Consider the following 25048-nt stretch of genomic DNA (forward strand, 5'->3'; position numbering starts at 1 on the left):
AGTTTCGCCACTCCACAAAGCCGCTCGTCCTGAACCTCGGCCTGACAAAGCCAAGCTTGTTAGCCTGAGTAAGTCCCACTGTAATTCAATCACACAAAAGGTTTACTTCCATGCTCTGACAAATGACACGAAGTTGATATTCATTCTCTGTGCTACAGTCATATACCAGTGAAAGAACAAAACCACAGGACGTAACAAATTATTAAGCCTTAATTGCTTATCAGCATAGCTGATCCCGAGATTTAAGGGGAAGAAGGAATCGAAGATGCAACTAGGACTAATACTTGGTATTATTGGAGGTTTTGTAGGAATTGCAGGGCTTTTGATTATGTTACTTTTGTTCATTTTGAGATAGTCCTAAGAAGAAAGAACAAATAGTAAAACTGATAGATATTCATATGCTGATGATAGAGTTTCTGGCTGTTACTGCATATTCAAGACAAAATATTTAAGGAGTTCAGTTCCTCAGCTAAGAGGCTACCTGCACTTGATTACCGCCTTACGGCATCTTCACAATAGAAGAAATTGAAGGTGCAACCAACAACTTTGATCCATCAAATGTAACAGGACAATGATCACAAGGACAGCTACATACAGGTAGGCTCAAAGACGGTTCAATGGTCATGGTTAATCAAGTAAAACTAAAGCAAGAGTTTGAGAAAAAAACAGTAATCAGAACTTGAAGGTGTTAGTTTTGGTGAGCGTTTTAGGCTATTGTGCCATTACTTATCATGATCATCATCAGCCCAAAATGGCAAGCACAATATTCATTGGTAAGAGAAAAGAAGACAAAAGTAAAATGAAAATTATATTAATAATGAGAATAAGCATATCAAAGAGTACATAAGGCTTATAAAGCTAATGAGAAGAACAACTAACTAGTGTAACTCACTAGTATAACTAACTTTTACATCCAATAAATATCAAGAACATGGTATTTCGCAACCTAATTCTTCTTGTTTGTGTCATCTGTTTAAGCTTGCTCACTGTCACCAGGAAGTGAAAGCAAAGACTCAGTATACATAGCCAATTGGGATCCACCCCGTTTGTTATAGGAATAATGCTCTATTACTTGTCCTTTGTCGTCATACTTCAACAATTGAGTATGACCATCGGTTCCAATAATATCACCACTTTTTGTACAACATATTGGATAGAAGAACCCAGTAGAATTGACATCAATAGACAGAACTAGCGTTTTAGTCCAAGACGAACGCACTTTGTATTCTTTCATAACCCATATGTCAACTTTATCATTATCCTCCATATCCATAACCCATAGAGCGAGAAATTCTCCAAATACCCACAAATCACAATCTATAAGTTCAATGTCAATATAATCTGGGAAAGACATCTCTACCAGTTCCCTTTCCATTAAATCAAAAGCAACAATAACAGTCGAATCTAAATCCCGACGAAAAGCTAACCAATGAATAGCCCCATCAATGAGTGACCCTACTTTGGGAGCACCAGAAACAGTGATATAAGGGAAGTGAGTACCCTCAATTTCTTTCCATGTATTAGCTCTCAAGGAGAAAAACTCCAAATGTGATGAAACACCGTCTAAGCTTGTATCTATCGACATTGAAACCACCAAGTAATCATCTTTTGACTGGTCATACCCAAAACCATACATATAACAGAAAATATTGGCATCTAACTTAGATTTGGAATCAAAAGTAGAAAAAGGTATTTGTTTATGAATTCCATTGAATGGATTACATAGGCAGAGACTTGAAGAACATTTGAAAAATATAAACCCTCTACACGAACTTGTAAGGGTAATACTAAATTGATTATATGGGAAAAGAGGATGATTAAAAAACTTAAGGTTGGGTGAAGCATAAACATGCTTAAGTGATTCTTCAAAATCTATAGAGCGAGTTTTAAGACGTGGAGCTTTATTTGATAAGAGGAGAATTCTACGAGTGGGTGTTGCGGCGGAAAGTTGAAAATGTGAATTTGCAAAATGGGGATCTGAGATAAGAGAAAACCATGACTTACAAACGCACTTGAAACGTGTAAGAGACTTCACTGGTAACCTCAGTAAAATCTGAATGATCAATTCATGAGGAAGATACTGCCGAGTCTTCTTCTTCTTCTTCTTCTCCTCCGTGCGCTTTCTTCCTCTGTGACGGTTTTTCCTCTTCATTTCGGAAACCCTAATGAGACTGACAGAGGGAGAGCGGGGTAAATAAATAAATGAAATATCGTCAAACAAACATTTGTATAGTTGGAAAGAAAGAAAAAAAAAAGAAGTGAATAGACAATTTCGTCCTCACAATTATCTCGTACTAAATAGTAAAAAAAAATATATTAGTATATAATATGTTGTCTGATTCGTCAAATATCAAATTTTTATAATTTTACTATTATACAATTAAAAATATTAATCGTCAAAGTTATACATCGACATGCGTGAAACAGTCAACTGTGTCAATCAAATTGGGACGGAGGGAGTACTAAGGATTCAAATTTAGAAATTTTTTTATTGGAAATGGTGTAGTCAAAGTCAACATAATAAAAGTCTAAATTTTGTTGTTTTTAATGCACAATTTTTCTTTTATTTCTATTTTTAGTTCCTTAACTAGTGTCATAGAGCACTAGTTAGCAAGACCCTATTGAATGACATGGAGAAATATAATAATATAATGCACAGACAGTGTAAACTAATTTTACACCGTCAATTGATAGCAACTGTGTATTCCGCCAAATCATCCCACTATACCCCACTATAATTATATGACATTCTTCTTCTTTTTTTTTCAAACCAAACTCAATCAATTTTTTTATACCATTTATCCTAATATATCCAAATGACTTCTTTCTAACACAATGGTGGTATAAAATGAGTTGAAGAATGTTTGGTGGAAACCATTAGGTGTATATAGAGAGAGAAAGAGATAAATATAAAGATTTTTTTTTTTTTTTTTAAAGGCTAGTGTAATGCAAAGGCATCAGTTGTAGAAACTTGACATCCCAACTATGTTGGCACCCCAAGCACCATCAATCATTTGCAGCACCACACATAAAAATTTATTGAAACAAAGCAATTGAACATTGGGGGGACTAGGCCAAAACCCAAGAAAAACAATCAATTGAATCTATAAGAAGGCAAAGCTGTCCTATTGCGAAAAAAGTCATCACCAATAAAACTAGGAACATTATCCCACCAGTGATCTTCCCGAGACGTTAAACTAAAATTTGCAAGCTTATCAGCACAACAATTTCCTTCCCTAAAAATATGAGAAATTCTAAAGTTCATGCAGATAAATATAAAGATACTAATGGGATATATACGTTAATGCAGTTATAGTTTCAGATGTAAAATCAATGGATAGGAACAGTTACTGTGTGTGCTACTGTGTTGTTTTTTCAGAGCAGTAAATCTAGGTCCTTAGCATTTTTGGCCAAATATAACACTTCATTGTGAAAAATAGAGAGAAAATGACTATCAACACTTCGTTGAGAGTTATATATAGGAATATCATTTAAGCGAGTGTTGTAATGACTATTAGCATTTCTGGCCAAAGTGGTATAAATTGACAATTTTAAGCGAATTAGATGTAGGAATACCATTTAAGTGAGTGTTGCTTTGACGAGAAAGTCTTCTATAAGCACAAACGCAAATAATATTTGTTAGGCACACTCGCAAGAAATAAGAAAAAACTAAAAAAAAAATGATTAAAGTAGTATAAATTGATTTTACAATTTTATTTTATTTTTAAGTTTTTTGATTTGTGTGTTTGTGCGCCCAAAGCTTCCAAATGATTGTCCCTAAGCAAGTGTATCTCTCGTTTGATAGGTTATGACTCTACCTTCAATTGCTTTTCAGGAACCAACACAATCTCACGATCCTAGAGAGATTGGTGTTGTTTGGCATGTTTGCGATCCCCAAGACTTTCCACCCACTCATTCTCTTTATCATGTGGTTGTACCGGAACAACATGAGCACCAATTGCTTCGTCTTCATGAACAAAATGTTTCCCATCAAGAGTGCTAGATCCATGAGTGGCATTCTCTTGAAGCTCGACACCTACCACATCATAATGCACTTGGTCCTAAAGGTGTATGCTACTATCATTTTGGGCAATATTCTCAGGAATTGAATCGTAACCTTTTGGAACAACTATCAATCGTTTCTTCGGGGATAGATTGAACCTGTTGCACATTATCGTTGGCCTCTTTCTCTTAAAAAAACTTATGAAAAGATATAATCCATATTATATTATTATATATTCTAAATAGTTAATCAGTGAAGCAAGGAAAACTTCAAGTGGAATATGTGGTATCCATTATATCATGTAATTGTGATTTTGATCTTAATCAACATACATAACTTGTCAGATTTTGAATCACACAAACATATCTGTTAATATTCTCAATTACCATCTCACAAATAGTTGACAACAGGTCATAGTACAAATGACGTCAAACACAAGTTACACTACAAATGCAGCCACCCAAGATTTCATAATAACAAATACACACATTTTTGCTTCCTAATTCAAGCTAAAATTCCTTCACAAATGAAGCCTCAGTTGTCATATGCACCAATGGTTTTCTAAATTCACCCTCTGTCTACTTGAATTAAGCTCCGGAATTGCATAGATAGATTATCAATACAAACTAGAAAATGTAGGTTTGATTATCAACAATAGAAAACAAATTAACATAAAGAGCTGTTAAACACACACATTATCAAATAGGGGTGTGCAAAAAATTTGGCTATCCTTAACCAAATTACTAACCAATCCATATCCAATCTTAGTTTGCAAAATCCATTTAAAAAAAAAACCACACCACTCCAATAAAAAAACACCAATTATAAACCATAACCACATTTTGTAATTTGGTTTGGAATTGGTTTGAAAATTCAGGCCCAATAGCTAATTCAGGCCCAATTTTCAATTTTTTAAAATTCTTTATTTTATAATAAAATAATTAATTAAAAGAGGTGGTGGAGGACCGGTGGTCAACACGGCGGCGCTCCGACCGGCACGGCGGCGGTTTTCCGGCGGCGGTCCGGCGACTTTCACGGCGGCCGTCGGCAGTGCTCCGGTGGCCGGTGGTTGTTATAGTCCATTGAACCCAAAAAACCTTCAAGTTGGTTATAGTCCTCAAGTTTTGTCTAAACCATATTAGAGAATAGAGATTTATAAAGCATGAGAAATTTGGCAAGAAAGGAAATTTCACCTTAGTTTTGTCTAAAATCTAAATCATCACTTAGACTTCCTAATCCTCTTTACCAAATTTGAGCTTAAAAGTACAAATCAAATTTGATCCTACAAGTCTCACTGATAACAAATTTGTTCAACTATCGTTTTCTGCATAATTATGCAGCACGCACCTGAAATGCCATATGTAAGCCTTAATAACAAACCACATTTTGTTCCTTTATTAAAGGTCTAAGCACTTGAATGTCTAGACCACCCCATCCCGCGTACTCCTAAGTTCCTATTGTCAATGTCCAAACATAATTTGTAGAAAACCTACACATACCTGAGGAGACACTGAAGGTATAGTTCTTGAAATTTCTAGCGGTCTTACAAAGTACTACTTAGTCATTTTTGGCTAAACATTAGCCTTTACCAGTTACCACATTATTTCAGTATGGCTTATGTTACCAATACCAATTTATAAACAAACTCATATTAGGGATAATAACACTTAAAACTCTTTATTGAACCCGACAGTCAAAAACTCAGATGGTCGTCTTATAACAATATCAAATCCTTACTTATATATAATTTAAGAACCACACATCATTCCATAAGAAAAGAAAACAAATTCATCACATAATTCACTTCATATTAACATCACACTTCAACTAAAAACATCAAACAGAAGCAATAATTGTTTCTTTTTCCTCCATCAAGTCTTGGCTAAGGTCTCTAACTACAACTTGATTAGTTCCTACAAGGACATAAGACTCTAAACATAATAATTTATAAGTGTAGAGGAGGTATATAAACATAACTAACTTGATTATGTTGGGATATTTTCCAACTGGTATATAAGTGTATGCCTTTAGATTCATCAGTCATCCCAACAAGCACACACTTGCAGCACTTCAGTATGAAAATCAAACTATGTAGTTTTGTAACTGTGTAGTTCAGTTCATGATGTAGCAGTTCAGTTTGAAAATGTGAAAGCTGATGCAGTTTGCATAAACCAGTTAGTTTTTTTTCACTCTGCAAAGTCAGTTTTTATAAAGCACGTATGCAAAACTGTAAAATAAATAAGAATGATGCTAGCAACACACTCTTTAACAAACACACTCCAACACACTCTCTTTTATTAGTTGAAATTCACATGGGTCCCATAAAAAAATGTGGACCCATATAACTTTTATGGGACCCATATAAATTTTAACCAATAGAAGAGAGTGTGTTAGAGTGTGTTTGTTAAAGAGTGTGTTGCTAGCACTTCTCAATAAATAAACACTTCTTTTATAGTTTTTAAAGACAGATTCCTCTGGAATTATTTCTTACTGATAAGACTCTGCACGCAGATGTGTTAAACTTTAACAAAAAAATCTATATACTGTTTTAGTTATGCCCTGAACTTGTATATGACTTATTTTTAGTAAACAATGGCTTATCACCCTGTAATGTATTTTTTGCTGATACTGATACCATAGTGATGGCTTTTTGATTTTTATTCATTGGATAGCATATGAATTCATTGGATAACGTATGAAAAGTCTAAGTTGTAATTGTAGTAGAACTATTTAGGTTCATGAGGTGATTTCATTTTGAAGTTTCTAATGATCTAAATTCTTGAAATTCATTTAACAGATTATGTATAATTCACTGCTTTGACATTGGTTTTTTTTTTCCTCTCTTTTTTGTGGTTTGAAACAGAGAAATGGCAAGAGACCAAGTAATTAGAGTCCACCAAAATTAGAGAGCATAAGCTTCTTTTTCCTCCAAACACATGTGGCATTGATCAAATTTTTAATGATGTGCTTTGAGTCAAAGTCATCTAATTATGATTTTGATCGTAATCAACGTGCAAAAACTCACGAGACTAATTTACCATATAATTATAAACCAATCTCAAGCAGTGATAAAACATACATTAGAACTCATTCCAATTAAACATGCACAAATAGTAGTGAATGGCACAAACAAAATTCAAGTTGTCAATATTTCCAATAAGCATAATACATTTAGTTAAACAATATATGCTTCATGAAATATTGGATCAGCTCACATAGCATTCCGGTTCATGTCACAAGTGCAGTAAAACACATTATATTATAAATATAATTATAAATATCAAGAAAAAGGCAAAGGAGAATATTTCACAACCTCATTCTTCTTGTTTGATTCCTCTTTCATAAGCTTGTTCATTGTCAGGGAGTGAAAGCAAAGACTCTGTATACAAAGCCACTTCCCATCCACATCGACCGTTAAAATAGGAGTGATACTCTAGCATTAGTCCTCGGTCATTATACTTCTCCAATCCAGTATGACTATTCGTTCCAATAATATCACCACTTTTTGTAGAACATATTGGGGGAAAGTTTTTACGGGAAGTGCCACCAAAAGGAAGAACAAGAGTCTTTGTCCAAGGCGAATCCACTTTGTATTCTTTCATCACCCATACCTCAAGTGTAGAATTATCATGAACATCATCACCATAATACACAGCCCAGAGACTGAGAAATTCTCCAAATACCCAAAAACCAAATTCGTTAAGTTCGCGGTGAAAATCATCTGGCAAATGCATATCGAAAAGTTTCCTTTCCAGTAAATCAAAGGCAACAATAACTTGCCTGTTTAAATCACAACGATAAGCAAACCAATGAATAGCCCCGTTAAAGAGAAACCCTACTGTGAGCTGTTCATCCTCCATGGGATTTCTATAAGGGAATTGAGTACCCTCAATTTCTTTCCACGTGTTAGCTCTCAATGAGAAATACTCCCCGTGTGGTGGCAGATCATTAAAGTGGGAATCAGATGACATTCTAACAAGCAAGTAATCATTTGTTGATTGATCATACCCAAAACCATAGAAATAATTGAAATATTGTTTATCTGGATCGGAAGCAAAAGGCGAAAAAGGTATTTCTTTGTGAAATCCAGTGGATGGATTCCATATGTAGATATCATAAATCCTGAACATCGGTAGCCTCTGTTCATAGTAACAGTGCAAAAGTAAAAAGCCTCTACATGAACCTTTAATTCTAATAAAAGAATAAGATTCCAAAGGAATAAAATTAGGGTAAAGTGAAACAGAAGCACTATCATCGTAAAGTGACGATGCTTCAAAATCTATAGATCGAGATTCACGAGGACGTGAAGTTGACATGAGCAGAATTCTACGAGTGTGTGTTCCGGAGGTAAGTTGAAAATGTGAATTTGCAAAATGGGTATCTGAGATAAGAGAAAACCAAGACTTACAAACAGACTTGAAAAGAATAAGAGACTTGACAGGTAACCTGAGGAGGATTTGTGTGATCAATTCATGAGGAAGATACGGCAGTGTCTTCTTCTTCTTCATCTTCTCCTCCATGCGTCTTCTTCCTCTGTGACGGATGTTTCTCTTCATTTGAGAGAAAACCCTAAATATCGATACCACTTTAGACTTTTGAGTAACAAACCCTATATCGTCAAACAAAAGAGGGAATCCTAACGATTTTAAAGATTAGATGAATTTATCAAATTTTGTTGGACTATATTGATTTTGTGAGATTTTAAAGACTTTATTTACAATATTTTTTTACAATTAAGATTTGAATGGATTTTAAGAGATTTTTTTCAAAAGACTTTTTACAATCAAGATTTCATAATACTTTATATATTAGGAAACTTTTGTATATTTGGAAAATTTTAAATATCAATAAATTTTAATAAAAGAAATTATATTTTTTTGGGAATGCAAATATTTAAACAAAAAAAATAAAAAACCCTTACTTTTTTTTTTACATATATGTTTCTAATTACCAATAAAAAGGTCATCACCACCACCACCATTGATGGGAAACAGAAGCAGATGAATGTGACAAAAAAATTCGTTTCGTTTGCTATAAGAAGTTGTAATGAATCAAAAGTTTGTAAAAAAGATGTAGAATTTGTTAAAATATTTTTTGCAAAAAAATATATTTGATAGGTAATGAAGAAAATGAAGCAAAAAAAACTGGTACAATGATGATAAAAGTAAAAAGTCTTGGAGAGTTTGAAAAAGTCTCAAGGCTTTTAGTGAGATTGTTGAAAAAGTGAACAAAAAGAAAAGAAGAAGAAGACCAGTGATGATGAACAGAGAAAGTAATAAAGAAGAAGAAGAAATTTGATACATGGTGAAAGTAAAAAGTCTTAGAGAGTTCAAAAAAGTCTTAAGGATTTTGGTGAGATTGTTGAAAAAGTCTATCAAGTGTATTTTCAACTAAAAAGTCTCTCAAAATTCATTCCAAAGAAGAATCCATCAAAATCGGTCAATTGAATACCAACGGATTTTAATGCCCTGAAAAAAAAAATCATGTTTGTCTTAATTGAATACCACAAGATTTATTGAACTTTTGTAAAAGTTATGATTGAATACCTCAAGATTTTTTGATCATAAAAGTCTTTTAAAATCCCATGAAATCCCAATCTAATGCATCCCCCTAAATCAACTTGGTACTACCTCTAAAATTTCTGCGTTTGTATTAGGGCTAGGTAAAAAACAGATGCCCGTCCGAACCAAACAAAACTCGCCTAAAAATTAGAGATTTTGGCTGTTTATAATGGGTCGTGGGTTAGCGAGTTGAAAATTTTCGGTTTACACTGAGTTGTTACGGGTGAGTTTGACTAATTGGACCGGCGGTGCCGAAACCCGCCCGCATGAGTAAATCAAAACGCCAAATCTAAGTTCTTCTCACGTCTCATCTTCACACTTTCTCACTTCACCTCAAACCCACGGAGACTAAAATATTTTGAAACCCAAAACTTGATCATTTTTCATCTTGTTTATTTAACTTCATTGAAATCAAAGGTTATATTTTAATTTTATTAGAGATTTTAATTATTTTCTTATTTTTTATGTCGATTTTGGGTTTTTAAAATTTTCCTTCTATGTTTGTTTAATAATTCTCTCATATCTGGTTGCTTACTTTCTGGATATAAACTCCAAATTTTGGGTGTGTTTTTATTTTTATTTTTTTATGTCTAACCGCCCGACAACCCACTTAAACCGCAAACCTAAACTCGTAAAAATCGTTCTTCATTTTTCGGGTGCATTGAGCCTTATTTTTCGACTCTGTGATTTAGACCGGGTGACAATTTTGGGCCCGAACCCGCCCATATCCGCCCACTGTCCACCCCTAGTTTGTATAGTTGGAAATAAAAAGAGTGAATAGTCAATTTCGTTGTCACAATGCTTAAAAAAAAAAACAAAAATTCGTTGTCACAATTTTCTCACTACTCAATTTAGAGCCTTTTTGAATTAGCTTATTTTTGAGCTTATGTAAACAGCTTATGCAATATAAATTATATTTTATGCTATTTTATAAGTTCATATTAGTAAAAATTGTTTTTTTAAAAGTTATTTTATGATAAACTACCTTGACAAACTTATAATAATAAATTATTTATTTTTTATAGTAGGGAATAAATTAATTTACTTTTTATATTGGGAATAAATTATTTATTTTTTATAGTAAGGAATAAATTAATTCTCCGGTGAAATACCTAAAAGAGAATCGAAGGAAGAGAACGAGGAAGGGAAGGAAATAAATCCTAGTCAAGACAGCTTCGAAAATAATTTTTGTATTTTTTTAATATACGATCTAGTCAATTTTTTAAATGGGTTTTTTCGGGCGGGAAAAAGTCCTAAATAAATTTTAGCTCAAAATTTTAAGCCCAAGTTAGCCTATTTTGAGAGAGAGAGAGAGGCACACTTGTTCCTCGACTTGGCGAGCCATTATTTCAGTTTGGGATAAGGTGATTGAAGGTATGCAGTTGAACATTGGAAACGGTCATACAATCTGTTTTTGGAGTGACACTTGGTTACCTTCGGGAAAAGTTCATTAAAGTGTACGGTTATATATATATATATATATATATATATATATATATATATATATATATATATATATATATATATATATATATATATATATATATATATAACCGAGCTAATTCATGAGTCAAACTGTATATGGTTTTATGTTCAACTCATTTATTTAACAAACTTAATTTTTAACTCAAGATCAGCTCATTTGGTTCACGAACCGAGTTCATGGGTCAATTATCAAATCGAACTTCGAACTGTTCACAAGTTGGCTCGGGTGCCCTAATTGCATATATTACACAATGAAATAGGAATCATAATGATCCATCAACACACAAAATTAACATGCTATTGATTCCTCCGAAGAATTAACAAGGCCGGCCAAAATAAAAGGGTGTTCAGTGTTCATGTCAAAGATTGGCCACATTTGGCGGAATTGATCAAGTAAACCCTTTATTAGAGGTCATATGTCAATTTAACTAAAACTTTGATGCAAACATTAAACCCAACCGTAGAAGTCAGTGAACTCTTTGAGATGAACACGTTAAAGATAGGTAGGATAAATGATACTATTATGAATGGATCAGAAGTCACAACTATGATGACTGGGGAATGCACCAACAAGAAGGGTTACCACTCCATCGCTAAGTCCGTGTGTAAAGTATGAATATGTCAATGTTACTTGGGCGTGACTCAGGGTCAAGCTTATATGTCTCTAAAATTCCGGTGTGAGATGTGGGAGACAAGATAATCCACTGCGAAAGGGGCGCGCTATTGTGGTGAGGCACACTGGACGTCTCTTAGTCTGGCAAGTTGAGCGAGACTATGAGGAATGGTCCTTGGTTGATTGGGCCGGGGAAGTGGGACGTGACCCAGTCTAGAACAAATACTAAGACAAACAAGATTGATGGAAGGCATCATCAAGCTACTAAATTTTTGAAATGCTGGTTGAAGGTTATCTGTCTTTGAATTCTTTAGTTAATATCAAACGACAGTGGCACTTGGAATTATAGGTGGGGGCAGCAGTTCATTCATTAGACAAGGAAAGAAAGTGATTTCCCATGTGTGAATGAATCCTGGAAATACCTTGTCTCACTCAAAAAGTTTATATTTACATCAACAACCATGAAGATTGTTCATGTGTATACTTCCATAATTGCACTTAAATATAAAAGTAAAACATTAAGATGAAAACAACAAGGAGGAATCTACTATCTACTATACATATTATACGACTCTGAAATCTAGAAGAAGCTTTATGAATTCTATCTCGAGCGAAACATAGAAAGAGGGGGAGGGTTGACTTGAGGAAGCCCACATTGTGCATTTGTACTGAAAAGAGAAACAAATCAACAAACAAACTACAAATTAAGAGAAAAACTAAAATGTAGAACACCAACACAAGTATAATAATGATTAGATCTAACATAATGTTTTCGCTACAAGACATAATAAACTCTGTTCTGAATTGGAATAGAACAATGAGTTGATGGTGAAATTTGCAGTGCAATGATTCTGGCACGGCAAAGGTTGTTCTTCGGTGAAAGGGAAGATACCTGCAAGAAAAGGTTAGCACTCCAACGCTCAAGTTAGTGTCTGAATGGCGTGGCACGGGGACAAATCACGCTTATATAAACACGATCATCGTAACCGTCCCTGGTTGATCAGGCGTGAGATGCTGAAGACAGTTAGAGGATGATCCAACGGTCTGGAGAGAAGGTGATGAGTTCCTGTATGGAGAGGTGCCCTAGGTATATTCTATACTGACAGGCTGAACGAACCTTATGAGGAATGCGCCATTGTTGATTGGCTCCACATTCAAGCGTGCGATCAAAATCGGCATTATTCTAAGGATGAAAACAGGTCTTCAATCAATTTTACATGAACCTATAATGTATCTATGGTATATTTAAGGAGATATATAAGATAAGCATTCATAACTATACCATAAACCATTGTACTTTAATGTTATGAATTATGGTTTTTATTGGCGTTCATTATATCTTGCTGAGACAATGTTCTGATAGAAAATCATTATTATACTTATATTGATGCATTCTTTTTCCTCATGGAATCCAAACCTAAGAGAAGGTGGAAATAACAAAAACAGAGGATAGTTTACGGACAAAGAAATTTGGTTCCTTAATTAAAGGCTTAAGCACTTGAATATCTTGACTAGCCCATCCCATGTACTCCTAGGTTCCTATTATCAATGTTCAAGAAAACCTACCTGTACCTGAGGAGACACTATGAAGGTATAGTTCTAAAAACCATTGACATTCAAGCTGCAGGGAAAACTCATTACAATTATATACCTTTTGCTCTGATTCGTATTCTCAATGTACGTACTATGAGTATCTCTCCATAACCAGGACATGTATTTTCACTGTAATTTATCTCCAATTCATTCATTCCAACTAACTCAAATCATGTATTATTTCCAATGCTTTTTTCCTATATCCCATATGTATAGCTATTTCTATAACAAAAGATAAAATAAAGTTAAATTGTTTTCGTATAAGCTGTAAGTCGTGTAATTATGATTTTGATCTTGATCAACGTGCAAAACTCACAAGACTAATTTACCATATAAAACAATCGCAAGCACACAACATACATTAGAACTCAATCCAATTAAACATGCACAAATAGCAGTGAACGACACAAACAATTAAGTTGTCAATATTTCCCAATAAGCATATTACAAATATTAAAAAATATGTTTCATGACATATTGGATCAACTCACATAGCATACTAGCTCATGTCACAAATGCAGTAAAACACGTAAGAGAATATAATTATAAATATCAAGAAAAAGGTAAAGAAGAATATTTCACACCCCCGCTCTTCTTGTTTCAGTCATCTTCCCAAGCTTGTTCATTGTCAGGGAGTGAAAGCAAAGACTCTGTATACAAAGCGACTTCGCATCCACGTTGATCGTTAAAATAGGAGTGATACTCTAGCAATCGTCCTTTGTTATCACACTTGGCCAAAGTAAACTCATATCTTCCAATAATATCACCACTTTTTGTTGAACATATTGGGAAAAAGTATTTATGGGAAATGTCATCAAAAGAATGAACAAGAATCTTTGTCCAAGGTGAATCCACTTTATATTCTTTCATCACCCATATCTCAAGTCTATGATTACAAATATCATCGTTATGACCATCAAAATAATACACAGCCCAGAGACTGAGAAATTCTCCAAATACCCATAAACCAAATTGGTTAAGTTCGCGGTGAAAATCACCTGGCAAATGTATATTAAAAAGTTTCTTTTCCATTAAATCAAAGGCAACAATAACATCTCTTCGTAATTCACAACAATAAGCAAACCAATGAATAGCCCCATTAAAGAGAAACCCTGTTGTGGGATGTTCATTGCCAATGGGCCTTGTATAAGTGAATTGAGTATCCTTAATTTGTTTCCACGCATTAGCTCTCAATGAGAATAACTCCAAGCATGGCAGCGGCGCCCAATTATAGTCATCTTGAGATGACATTGTAACAAGCAAGTAATCATCTGTTGACTGGTCATACCCAAAACCATAGAAATCAACGTAATATTGTTTATATAAATTGGAAGCAAAAGGGGACCAAGGCATTTTTTTATGAAATCCAGTGGATGGATTCCATAGGTAGATATCATAAATCCAGTACATCGGTAGAGCCCGTTCAGTGAAACAGTGCAAATATAAAAAGCCTCTACATGAACCTTTAATTTCAATACGATAATAAGAGTCCAAATGAACAAAATTACGGTAATTTGAAATAGAAGCAGTATCATCGACAAGCGAAGATGCTTCAAAATTTATAGTTTGAGATTTACGGGGAGGTGAAGTTGACATGAACAGAATTCTACGAGTGTGTGTTCGGGTTGAAAGTTGAAAATGTGAATTTGCAAAATGGGGATCTGAGATAAGTGAAAACCATGACTTACAAACGCATTTGAAACGTATAAGAGACTTCACTGGTAACCACAGTAGGATCTGGATGATCAATTCATGAGGAAGATATTGCAGTGTCATATTTTTCTCCGTGCGACGGTTACTTCTCTTCATTTCGGTCTGTAAAAGGAAGAGAGAAACCCTATATATCGATAAACACGGGACTCCAAGTTCCAGAGAGGAGGGGTAAGTAAATGACTGGATTCCAACCCTATATATACATATATCTCTTGCAACGGATACCACTTTTCTGATTTTTTTAGTTTTGCTCTAAATTATTCATAAAAAATTTAGGTTATCATAGTGTAGAACAAAATATCTTAATTTTATTACAAACTAATCTCTAAAAATTTTAATTTTATCCTAAACTAATTTCTAAAAATACAAAAATTTTGACAAGAGCATAATATTTATGGTGGCGTCTAGGGTGAGGACTCAATTAAGTCCCTCACCGGTGTACCAGTCAACTTAACCGTTTGATTAAATGAGTCTACATGATATCATTAGTTGCTACCACACTGGATCTGGTCCTCCTCCCATCATCATTCACGTTTTTTCTCTCTTTATCTCGTTCTTGCACCGCCTGCTAAACAATCCTCATTCATTCCCTGGTATTCTACCATGTTTTATTCGACCAAAATACAATTGCATACTGGTTATAAAATTCCTCAAAACCCAACTACCATAGCAATATAGAGGAGACATAATCAAAACATAAATCACAATTTTGGAAGAGTTTTATTTGGATATTCAATTTCACGAGCAATAGTGCTTCAACATGGGTTTCAGGTGCTTTAATGGTGAAATATTTTTAGGGCTCTTGTAGATCTTAGCATAAGAAAGAATTTAACTGATTTAGTTTAGTTTATGGTTATGGAATCACCACAAGACAACCTACAATTAAACATTTTGATAATATTGAGGCACACAAACTTGTGGTCCATTCATTGATAATATTCATCATTGTGCTGAAACTTGAAAAATAATTAAGATAAAATGATAAATAGATTTTGTAGGTTCTGCTTTATCAACTCATTGTTTAAACTAAGTGTGAAGAATGAATATTTATATGGTGATGTTGAAATGTTTCTCTAATCTCCCAGCAATAACCCCTACAACGAGGGTAGAAGTGAAGGTTGGGATTTTTTCTAGCCATTAAAGGAAAAGAGTGTAATACAAAGTGTTAAAAGTCCTGCATATGATAAGTTTTTACTCTCAAAATCCATTTCATTCTTACCACAATCCAGTCTTTAATTTTGAAGAAAAAATTGTTCACACAAAACCCAAACCAAACCTATAATGTTTTTTTTTTTTTTAAGATTGGATTTGGATTTGGATCTGAAGGTTGAATTCCATGGATGGAGATGAGTGCTTCTTTCCCAGGATGAAGAAAGTTGAGAAGAGAGAAATAAAGGGAAGCAAAGAGGAGAGATTGGATTCGGTGTGGTAACAAATAATGAGATTATGTGAGATTATTTAATCTAATGGTCAAATTGACTGGTACACCGGTGAGGGACTTAATTGAGCCCTCACCCTAAAATGTTAAACCGTTTCCTGGTACTTATTTAAGCATATTAACTTGTCCACTCAATACCTTCAAGACATAAAAAGTTGTTTTTCTAACATTAACTTTATCTTTAATTTTATTTTTTAGTATACTTAACAAGTGTCTGAAACACGGTTTAGCATGACACTTTATATATTACGGTGAGGCGCACTTGATGTCTCCTGACAGGTTGAACAACCTATGAAAAATGGACCTGGTTGATTGGGTCGCCAAAGTGGACTGTGTCCGTGACCCATACCAGAATACTAAGACAAACAAGATTGGTGGAAGGCATCATCAAGCTACTAAATTTTTGAAATGCTGGTTGAAGGTTAACTGTTTTTGAATTATAGTTAATAGTTAATATCAAATGAGCGGGCACTTTGAAATATAGGTGGGGGCCGGCGAGCAGTTCATTCAGAAAAATAGGGAAAATTGGAGAGATCCAAATCTATTATCTATACATATTACACGACTCTAAAATCTAGAAGAAGCTGTGTGAATTCTATCTCGAGTGAAACAATTAGAGAGCACCATAAAAAGACGGGGAGGGTTGACTTGAGGAAGCCTACATTGTGCATATGCACCGAAAAGAGAAACAAATCAACAAATATATAGTACACACTACAAATTTAGAGAAAAACTAAAATGTAGAACACCAACACAAGTTTAATAATGATTTATCTAACATAATGTTTTCGCTACACCATATAATAAACTTTTTTCTGAATTGGAATAGAACTATAATGAGTCGATGGTGACATTCGCAATGCGAGGATTATGGCATGACAAAGGTTGTTCTTCGGTGGTGAAAGGCAAGGTACCTGCAAAAAACAGTTAGCATTCAACCGCTAAAGTTGGTGTCTGAATGAGGTGGAAAAGAGTGTGTAATATGGATGAAATGTACCTGAGTGTGACACAGGGAGGGATCACACTTATATAAACACGTTCGTTGTAACCGTTCCTAGTTGACTCGACGTGAATAATGAAGACGGTTAAGCGGTCTGGAGAGAAGGTGATGAGTCCCTGTGTGGAGAGTTGTCCTAGGTATATTCTGAATTGACAGGACGTTATGAGAAATGTGTCATGGTTCTCCAATAATAAACCGTAATTCATAAGATTAAAGTACAATGGTTACAGTATAGTTTTAAATGCTTATCTTATATATCTCCTTAGATGTACCATAGACACATTATACGTTCATGCAAAATTGATCAAAGACATGTTTTCATCCATAGAACATGCCGATTTTAATCCCACACTTGGATGTGGAATTTGAACCATTTCACTCTTTGTGGTAGCATATACAGTTTTATGAATTTTACATAACCTATACCCTAACCATCATACTTTAATGTCATGAATTACGGTTTTTATTAGCGTTCGTTACATCTTGTAGAGAGAATGTTTTGTTAGAAAATCATTATTATACTTATGTTGATGTACTCTTTACCTCATGGAAACCAACCTAAGAGAAGGTGGAAATAACAAAAATAAGGGATAGTTTACGGACTAAGAAATTTGAAAGACCACTGTGACACTGTGTACCTTTGTTTCACTTTGCAAGTCACAGTTTTTATACAGCATATATGCAAAACTAATATATGCTTCTTTTATAGATTTTAAAGACTATTTTCTCCGGAAGCAGTTCCTACTGATACAACTCTGCAAACTAATTGTGATTTTGATCTTGACCAACATGCATAAACTCATCAGACTAATTTACCATTTAAAACAATTCCAAGTAGTAACCACAACATATATATGAACTCAATCCAATTATACATGCATAAATATTACATATAGTTAACCAATTCAGACATATTGGATCAACTCATGACATACCCTACAAATGCAGTACAACACATATTACCCTACAAATTCTGTCACACAAGAGTACATAATACAATATAATTATAAATATCAAGAAAATGGTTAAGGAGAATATTTCACAGCCTCATTCTTCTGCTTGTTTGTGTCATCTTCTTAAGCTTGTTCATTGGCAGCAGGGAGTGAAAGTAGAGATTCGACATACAGAGCCATTTGGGATGTGCCTGAATCGTTACAATAGGCTGTATGCTCTAGAAATTCTCCTTTGTCATTATACTTAATCAGTTCAGCACTATCATATGTTCCAATAATATCACCACTTTTTGTAGAGCACAAAGGGGAATTAATGGGAATACCATCTAAAGAAATAACATGAGTCTTAGTCCAAGACGAATGCACTTTGTATTCTTTCATCACCCATATTTCAAATTTATTGTCATCACAGTCCATAGCCCATACACTCAGAAATTCTCCAAATACCCACAAACCAGTATAGTCATGTTCACCGTCAAACTCATCTGGAAGATGCATATCTAAAAGTTTCCTTTCCATTAAATCAAAAGCAACAATAACATACATTGATATATCAACACGAAAAACCAACCAATGAATAACCTCTTTAAAGAGCGATCCTACTGGTGGACCATCAGAGAAATTCAGATAAGGGAAGAGAGTACCCTCAATTTCTTTCCATGTATTATCTCTCAATGAGAAAAACTCCAAATGTGATACAATATAATCTGTGGCTGTATCATGTACATAGGAATAGGACATTGAAACCACCAAGTAATCATTTGTTGACTGATCATACCCAAAACCATATAGATAACATAAACATTTGATATCTAAATATGAATCGTTGGTAGACAAAGGTATTTGTTTGTGAAGTCCAGTGGATGGATTCCATATGTGGAATTCTGAAGAACAGCGCAAAAGTATAAACCCTCTACATGAACCTTTAATTTTAAGATCTGAATGAGTTTGGGGAAGCAGAAAATTAAGGTTCGGTGAAGCAGAACGTAACGATGACTCAAAATCTATAGATTGAGTTTGATGAGGAGGTGAAGTTGATATGAACATAATTCTATGAGTGTGTGTTGCGGCCATAATTTCAAAATGTGAATTTGCAAAATGAGCATCAGAGATAAGAGTTAACCATGACTTACAAATGCACTTGAAACGTATAAGAGATTTCACTTGCAACCTCAATAGGATTTTGATGATTAAATCTTCAGGCAGATATGGTAGTGTCTTCTTCGTCTCCATGCGCCTTCTTCCTATACGACGATTATCTCGGATTTCTTCTCTTATTTCCAAATCTTGGATAGGCTAGAAGCCCTAGTCTTAAACCCTAATCCCTTCTAATCGCGCCCAAAATGTATTCACACGCGGATGGGGCCATCTTAACTCATTCATTAATAGCTTGCATTGGAAAGGGACGTAACACGTGTAACTCACTAATCCCATCTTAGCCGGCTTTTATCACTCCCCTTGCTTCGCCTTTTTCAATTCTCAAATACTTTCTTTTTCCACTTTCCAGCTATTAATGTGTATCATTTCACTTTCTTTAATGCCATGCTACACTATCAATTTCTTCTTCGACTTCTCTTGTATATGCCTCCAATAAGACGAAAGAAACAAGAACAACGAAAACTAGAAAACCCCAAAATGGGTGACAAAGCTCTTATCAACTAACATACCACAAGAGACGAAGTTGGTAACTACGAAGAAAATCTTAATCTTAAGGGCATCAGACCTATTCAACCCAAAATTAGCAAAAGCGTATACAACTTTGTTGGTCTCACGATAGACATATTGAAACTTGTAACACATAAATTTAACATGCGAATTAGAAATATGAAAAACTATGTGACAACAAGAATGTCCTCTTCTACACCCTTTCACTATTAGTTCAACTGCTTTCTCTGAATCTGATTCTACGATCACCTCATAAAGTTAAAATCATAATTTAGATCTAGCTCTAGACCCATGTGAATTTCCTAAAGCTCTGCCAAAACGACGGAGCAAGCGTTGGTATCAGACTCATTATCAGACGCCAGATGTCTCACACACTACTAAGAGTTCTCAAAAGAGTCGAAGCTATTGTGAGACAATAATCTTTGAGACTTCAAAGTATACCGAATACCTTGCATTCGGATTCTGTTGTTACTTTCATATTCTTCTTGTGAATATGGGTTCCAAATGATCTGTGATCTAAGACAGTTAGCTATATTAGCATTGAGAGCTGAGAAATAAACTACAGGAATGCATCAAATATAGGAAACGTATGATTAAATGTTCATACATATATTGTGGCAAACATTTTTTTGTTAATAGGCAAACACCAGTCTGACAAAGCCAACCACGGGAACCCAGCAAAACACTCGGCTATTCTTGCTAACCTGAAATAGGCAAACACCAGAATAAGGTCCTCTGTAATTCAATCGGGCAAAAAGGTTGCTTCCACAGCCTTAAATAAAAACATATATACATGCTCCGACAAAAATAACAAGGCCAATACAGAAACTGGTTTGATCGAGACTTATATTTCAACCAAACTCGAGTCCCATCAGATTTTCATCTTGATAAGGAAATGCTGATATGTGCAATGAAAAAGAAAAGAGGTGTGATACAGTGACAGATCAGCCAATAGTGATCAAAGAAATCAAAATCTAAGAATAAAACCACAAGACATGACAAATTAAGACTTACCATATTACAAATAGTTGACCAATAAACATTTTATGAGATATTACATCAGATTATGAGATATTACATCAGATCAGTCGGCATAGTTGCTCGTCATATTAATCTCCAATACCTTATTGATTGCAGTGGCGCAATGATATCAGAGCCAGGTTAAGCTCCGGTGTGTAAGAATTAAATTCGTCTTGCAATGCCTATAATAATTAACATTCTTAATATGTCTTAATGTAGAAATTTAAGCCTCAGAGTATGAAGATTTTTTTTGTTTCTTTATGCTTCTTGTTACTAGAAAATAGAAATCATTGCAATTATTCTTGTGCGACTTGCTCCAATTCCAAATGCACAATTAACAAGTGAAAGTAGAATTCTTCTTCAAGTTCAAATGCTTCTTGAATATCCTCAAGTTCTTCAAGGATGGACCAATCTCACAAACTTCTGCAACATCCTCTTCCATCACCTTAACTCAAGATTGTTTGCTCAAAGGGTCATTTAACAAAATTAACAATCATTTGAAACAAGAACTTCTCAATTTTTCAAAGAACAATGCCAGTTTCTTGGAATTCAAATTCTTTCAGAAAAACACTATTGATTCTCTCTTTACTGTTTTTTGACAAAGATTTCAGATATGAAGGTTTTGTCATTTGTGTCACTTGGTTTGGGGGGTCCATTACCATAAAAACGAACATTACATCAAATTTCATGTATGATAAAATTCCATCACCAATTTCCTCTCTGAAAAATTTCAATTCTCTTTAGGTGAGTCAAAGCTCAAGCCTGATATTAGTGAGTCAAAATATAGCTACAAGTCATCGAAATGTTTTGGCAGCATGCATCAAAATCATTTTATATGTCAATCCATAACATCAAGCACAGCACAATTGAAACTATCGAACAGAAGCAGCAAATAATTTTTAATTTGCATAGAAATTAGTATATTTTAGATATTACCAATCTAATTCAATATTCATGAAGAGTACTAATATGAATACACAATCTCTCCATGTAGCAACTACCAAACCAGTTAACTTTCAATTCATACTATTGAAATCCCACATTGTTCAAACCAAAAAAATAGGTGCAACAGCTCATAGTACAAATGAAGTGTCATACATATATTATACACTACAAATGCAGTCACCCATGATTTTCATAATAACAGGTACACACATTTTTGCTTCCTAATTCAGGCTAAAATTCCTTCACAAAAAATAACAAATGAAAGCATCAGTTGTCATATGCACCAATGGTTTTCGAAATTCACCCCTTTGTCTACTAGAATTAAGCTTCTGCATTGCATAGATAGATTGAAGCAATACAAACCAGAAAATGTAGATTTAATATAAACAGCAGCAAACAAGTTAACATAAAGAGCTGTTAAAACACACATTATCAAGGGAGTTACTTTTGCCACCATACCAGCTACTCGCGCGCCCTATTAAGTAGGGGACAATGTTTAAGAAAATGGTAGGGCGGCAAAAGTAACTCCCCATTATCAATACTCCATTGAACACGAAAATCCTTCAAGTTGGTTATAGTCCTCGAGTTTTGTCTAAACCATATTAGAGATTTTTTTTTTAAACAACCATATTAGAGATTTAAAGCATGAGAAATTTGATAAGAAAGGAAATTACAACTCAGTTTTGTCCAAATCATCATTTGGGCTTCCTAATCCTCTTTACCAAATTTGAGCTTAAAAGTACAAATCAAATTTGAGCCTACAAGTCTTTAAATTGATAACAAATTTGTTCAACGATCTTTTTCTGCATAATTATGCAGCAAGCACCTGAAATGCCATATGTAAGCCTTAATAACAAACCACATTTTGTTCGTTAATTAAAGGCCTAAGCACTTGAATGTCCAGACCAGCCCATCACATGTACTCCCAGGTTCCTATTATCAATCTTCAAACAAAATAAAATAAAGTAGCAAAAAATTCAAACAAAAAATAAAATAAGGACTTGAACTGCCATTGACATTCAAGCTGCAGGAAAAACTCATAATTTATAGCAAAAAATAAAATAAAATAAAATTGTTTCTTTATAAGCTATGAGCTGTATTCATAAGCCATCTTAGAAAACTTATGAAAGTAAGCTGAAAACAACTTATGAGCAATGTCATAAGTCTTTTTTGAGTTCTCACAAACAATCGCACAAAACATACGTGATACGTCAATATATAAATTCAAATAAGTCAATCCATATAAGCTCATAGTGTACTAGTTAAGTTTGGTTTGCACATGTACAATTCTTTTGAAACCGATTCGGTTTGAAAATATAAAACCTGATACAAGTTTTATAAACCACTGTAACACTGTATACCTTTGTTTCACTTTGCAAGTCACAGTTTTTTAAGCATGTAAAATTAATATATGATTCTATTGTAGATTTTAAAGACCACTTTCTCTAGAAGCAGTTCCAACTGATACAGATCTGCAAACTAATTATGATTTTGATCTTGACCAACATGCATAAACTCGTCAGACTAATTTACCATATAAAACAATTTCAAGTGGAGACCACTGACCAGTGACCACAACATATATCAGAACTCAATCGTGCATAAATATTAAATAAAAGTGAATGACACAAACAAAGCTTTCGATATTTCCAATAAGCATATTACAAATTTCAAACCAATATTTCAAAGCCTCATTATTCTCCTTGTATGCGTCATCTTCTTAAGCTTGTTCATTGTTAGCAGGGAGTGAAAGCAGGGACTCGACATAAAGAGCCACTTCGGATCCGCCTCTATCATTAAAATAGCAGTAAGACTCTAGCCATTGTCCTTTGTCATTATACTTAACCACTTTTCCATCATCGGCTCCAATAATATCACCACTTTTTGTAGAGCACAAAGGGGAATGAATGAGAATGTGAATGTCATCCAAAGAAACAACATGAGTCTTAATCCAAGACGAATGCACTTTGTATTCTTTCATCACCCATATTTCAACTGTACCCTTTCTATCAAAATGATCTGTAGCCCATAGACTGAAAAATTCTCCAAATACCCACAAACCACTATCGTCAAGTTCACCTTCAAACTCATCAGGCAGATGTATATCTAAAACTTTCCATTCCTTTAAATCAAAGGCAACAATAACATCCATCGATGTATCATTACGAAAAGCCAACCAATGAATTACCTCATTAAAGAGCGACCCTACTCTTAGAAGATCGGAGTTATGCATATAAGGGAGGTGAGTACCCTCAATTTCTTTCCACGTATTATCTCTCAACGAGAAAAACTCCAAATGTGATGAAATATTATCATTAGCTAAGGTTGTATCATATGACATTGAAAACACCAAGTAATCATCTCTCGACTGGTCATAAGCAAAACCATATAGATAACATAAATATTTAACATCTAAATGGGAATCATTGGGAGACAAAGGTATTTCTTTATGAACTCCAGTGGATGGATTCCATATGTGAAATTCCGAAGAACAGTGCAAAAGTATAAATCCTCTACATGAACCTATAATTTCAATATCTGGATGAGTTTGGGGAAGCAGAAAATTAAGGCTCGGTGAAGCATAAGCAGAACGTAACGATGCTTCATAATCTATAGATTGAATTTGATAAGGAGGTGAAGTTGATATGAACATAATTCTATGAGTGTGTGTTGCGGCGGTTATTTCAAAATGTGAATTTGCAAAATAAGGATCAGAGATAAGAGTTAACCATAACTTACAAACACATTTGAAACGTATAAGAGATTTGACTGGTAATCTCATAAGAATTTGTATGATCAATTCATGAGGAAGATACAGTGGTGTGTTCATCATCGTCTCCATGAGGAAGATACTGCTGTATGTTTTGTCCGGACAAACCCTCATTTTAGTTTTTAGGGTTGTAGGGTTGGTTTATATAGGTTTTGAGACAAAAACTTATTTTAAAAATAAATTCATTTGCACTTTGATTATTTTTTTTTTATATATATAAGCAAATTGTTAGGATATTATAATATTATGTTTTAGGAAGCACCGACATTCCTTATATTAGGAAGCACCG

The 25048-nt window shown here is 34.2% G+C and overlaps 5 protein-coding genes across 7 annotated transcripts; all 5 read right to left on the reverse strand.

Moving 5' to 3' along the window:
* Positions 1–791: 791 nt before the first annotated feature.
* Positions 792–2194, reverse strand: LOC123881731 (F-box/kelch-repeat protein At3g23880-like). The gene has a single exon (XM_045930462.1). The coding sequence runs from the start codon at positions 2150–2152 to the stop codon at positions 974–976; it is 1179 nt and encodes a 392-aa protein (XP_045786418.1). The 5' UTR covers positions 2153–2194; the 3' UTR covers positions 792–973.
* A 2172-nt stretch (positions 2195–4366) lies between these two features.
* Positions 4367–8616, reverse strand: LOC123923976 (F-box/kelch-repeat protein At3g06240-like). 3 transcript variants are annotated; one of them, XM_045976731.1, is made up of 2 exons: positions 7318–8616; positions 4367–4599 (listed from the first exon to the last, which is right to left on the reverse strand). In XM_045976731.1, exon 1 carries the CDS (start codon positions 8557–8559, stop codon positions 7318–7320), a length of 1242 nt encoding a protein of 413 aa, XP_045832687.1. In that variant the 5' UTR covers positions 8560–8616; the 3' UTR covers positions 4367–4599. The 3 variants fall into 3 exon arrangements, with proteins under 3 accessions (XP_045832687.1, XP_045832686.1, XP_045832688.1); XM_045976730.1 differs by lacking the exon at positions 4367–4599 and adding an exon at positions 5791–6155 and having other exon boundaries at positions 7317–8616; XM_045976732.1 differs by lacking the exon at positions 4367–4599 and having other exon boundaries at positions 7099–8142; positions 8412–8616.
* A 5037-nt stretch (positions 8617–13653) lies between these two features.
* Positions 13654–15233, reverse strand: LOC123923159 (F-box/kelch-repeat protein At3g06240-like). Its single transcript, XM_045975827.1, has one exon. It carries the CDS (start codon positions 15062–15064, stop codon positions 13856–13858), a length of 1209 nt encoding a protein of 402 aa, XP_045831783.1. The 5' UTR covers positions 15065–15233; the 3' UTR covers positions 13654–13855.
* A 3100-nt stretch (positions 15234–18333) lies between these two features.
* LOC123919436 (F-box/kelch-repeat protein At3g06240-like) lies at positions 18334–19842 on the reverse strand. Its single transcript, XM_045971354.1, has one exon. The coding sequence runs from the start codon at positions 19590–19592 to the stop codon at positions 18483–18485; it is 1110 nt and encodes a 369-aa protein (XP_045827310.1). The 5' UTR covers positions 19593–19842; the 3' UTR covers positions 18334–18482.
* Positions 19843–23514: 3672 nt separating this feature from the next.
* On the reverse strand, positions 23515–24861 carry LOC123919435 (F-box/kelch-repeat protein At3g06240-like). Its single transcript, XM_045971353.1, has one exon. It carries the CDS (start codon positions 24829–24831, stop codon positions 23710–23712), a length of 1122 nt encoding a protein of 373 aa, XP_045827309.1. The 5' UTR covers positions 24832–24861; the 3' UTR covers positions 23515–23709.
* Positions 24862–25048: the final 187 nt, after the last annotated feature.

This window comes from Trifolium pratense, linkage group LG4 (genome assembly GCF_020283565.1).
Source record: "Trifolium pratense cultivar HEN17-A07 linkage group LG4, ARS_RC_1.1, whole genome shotgun sequence".
NCBI lineage: Eukaryota > Viridiplantae > Streptophyta > Magnoliopsida > Fabales > Fabaceae > Trifolium > Trifolium pratense.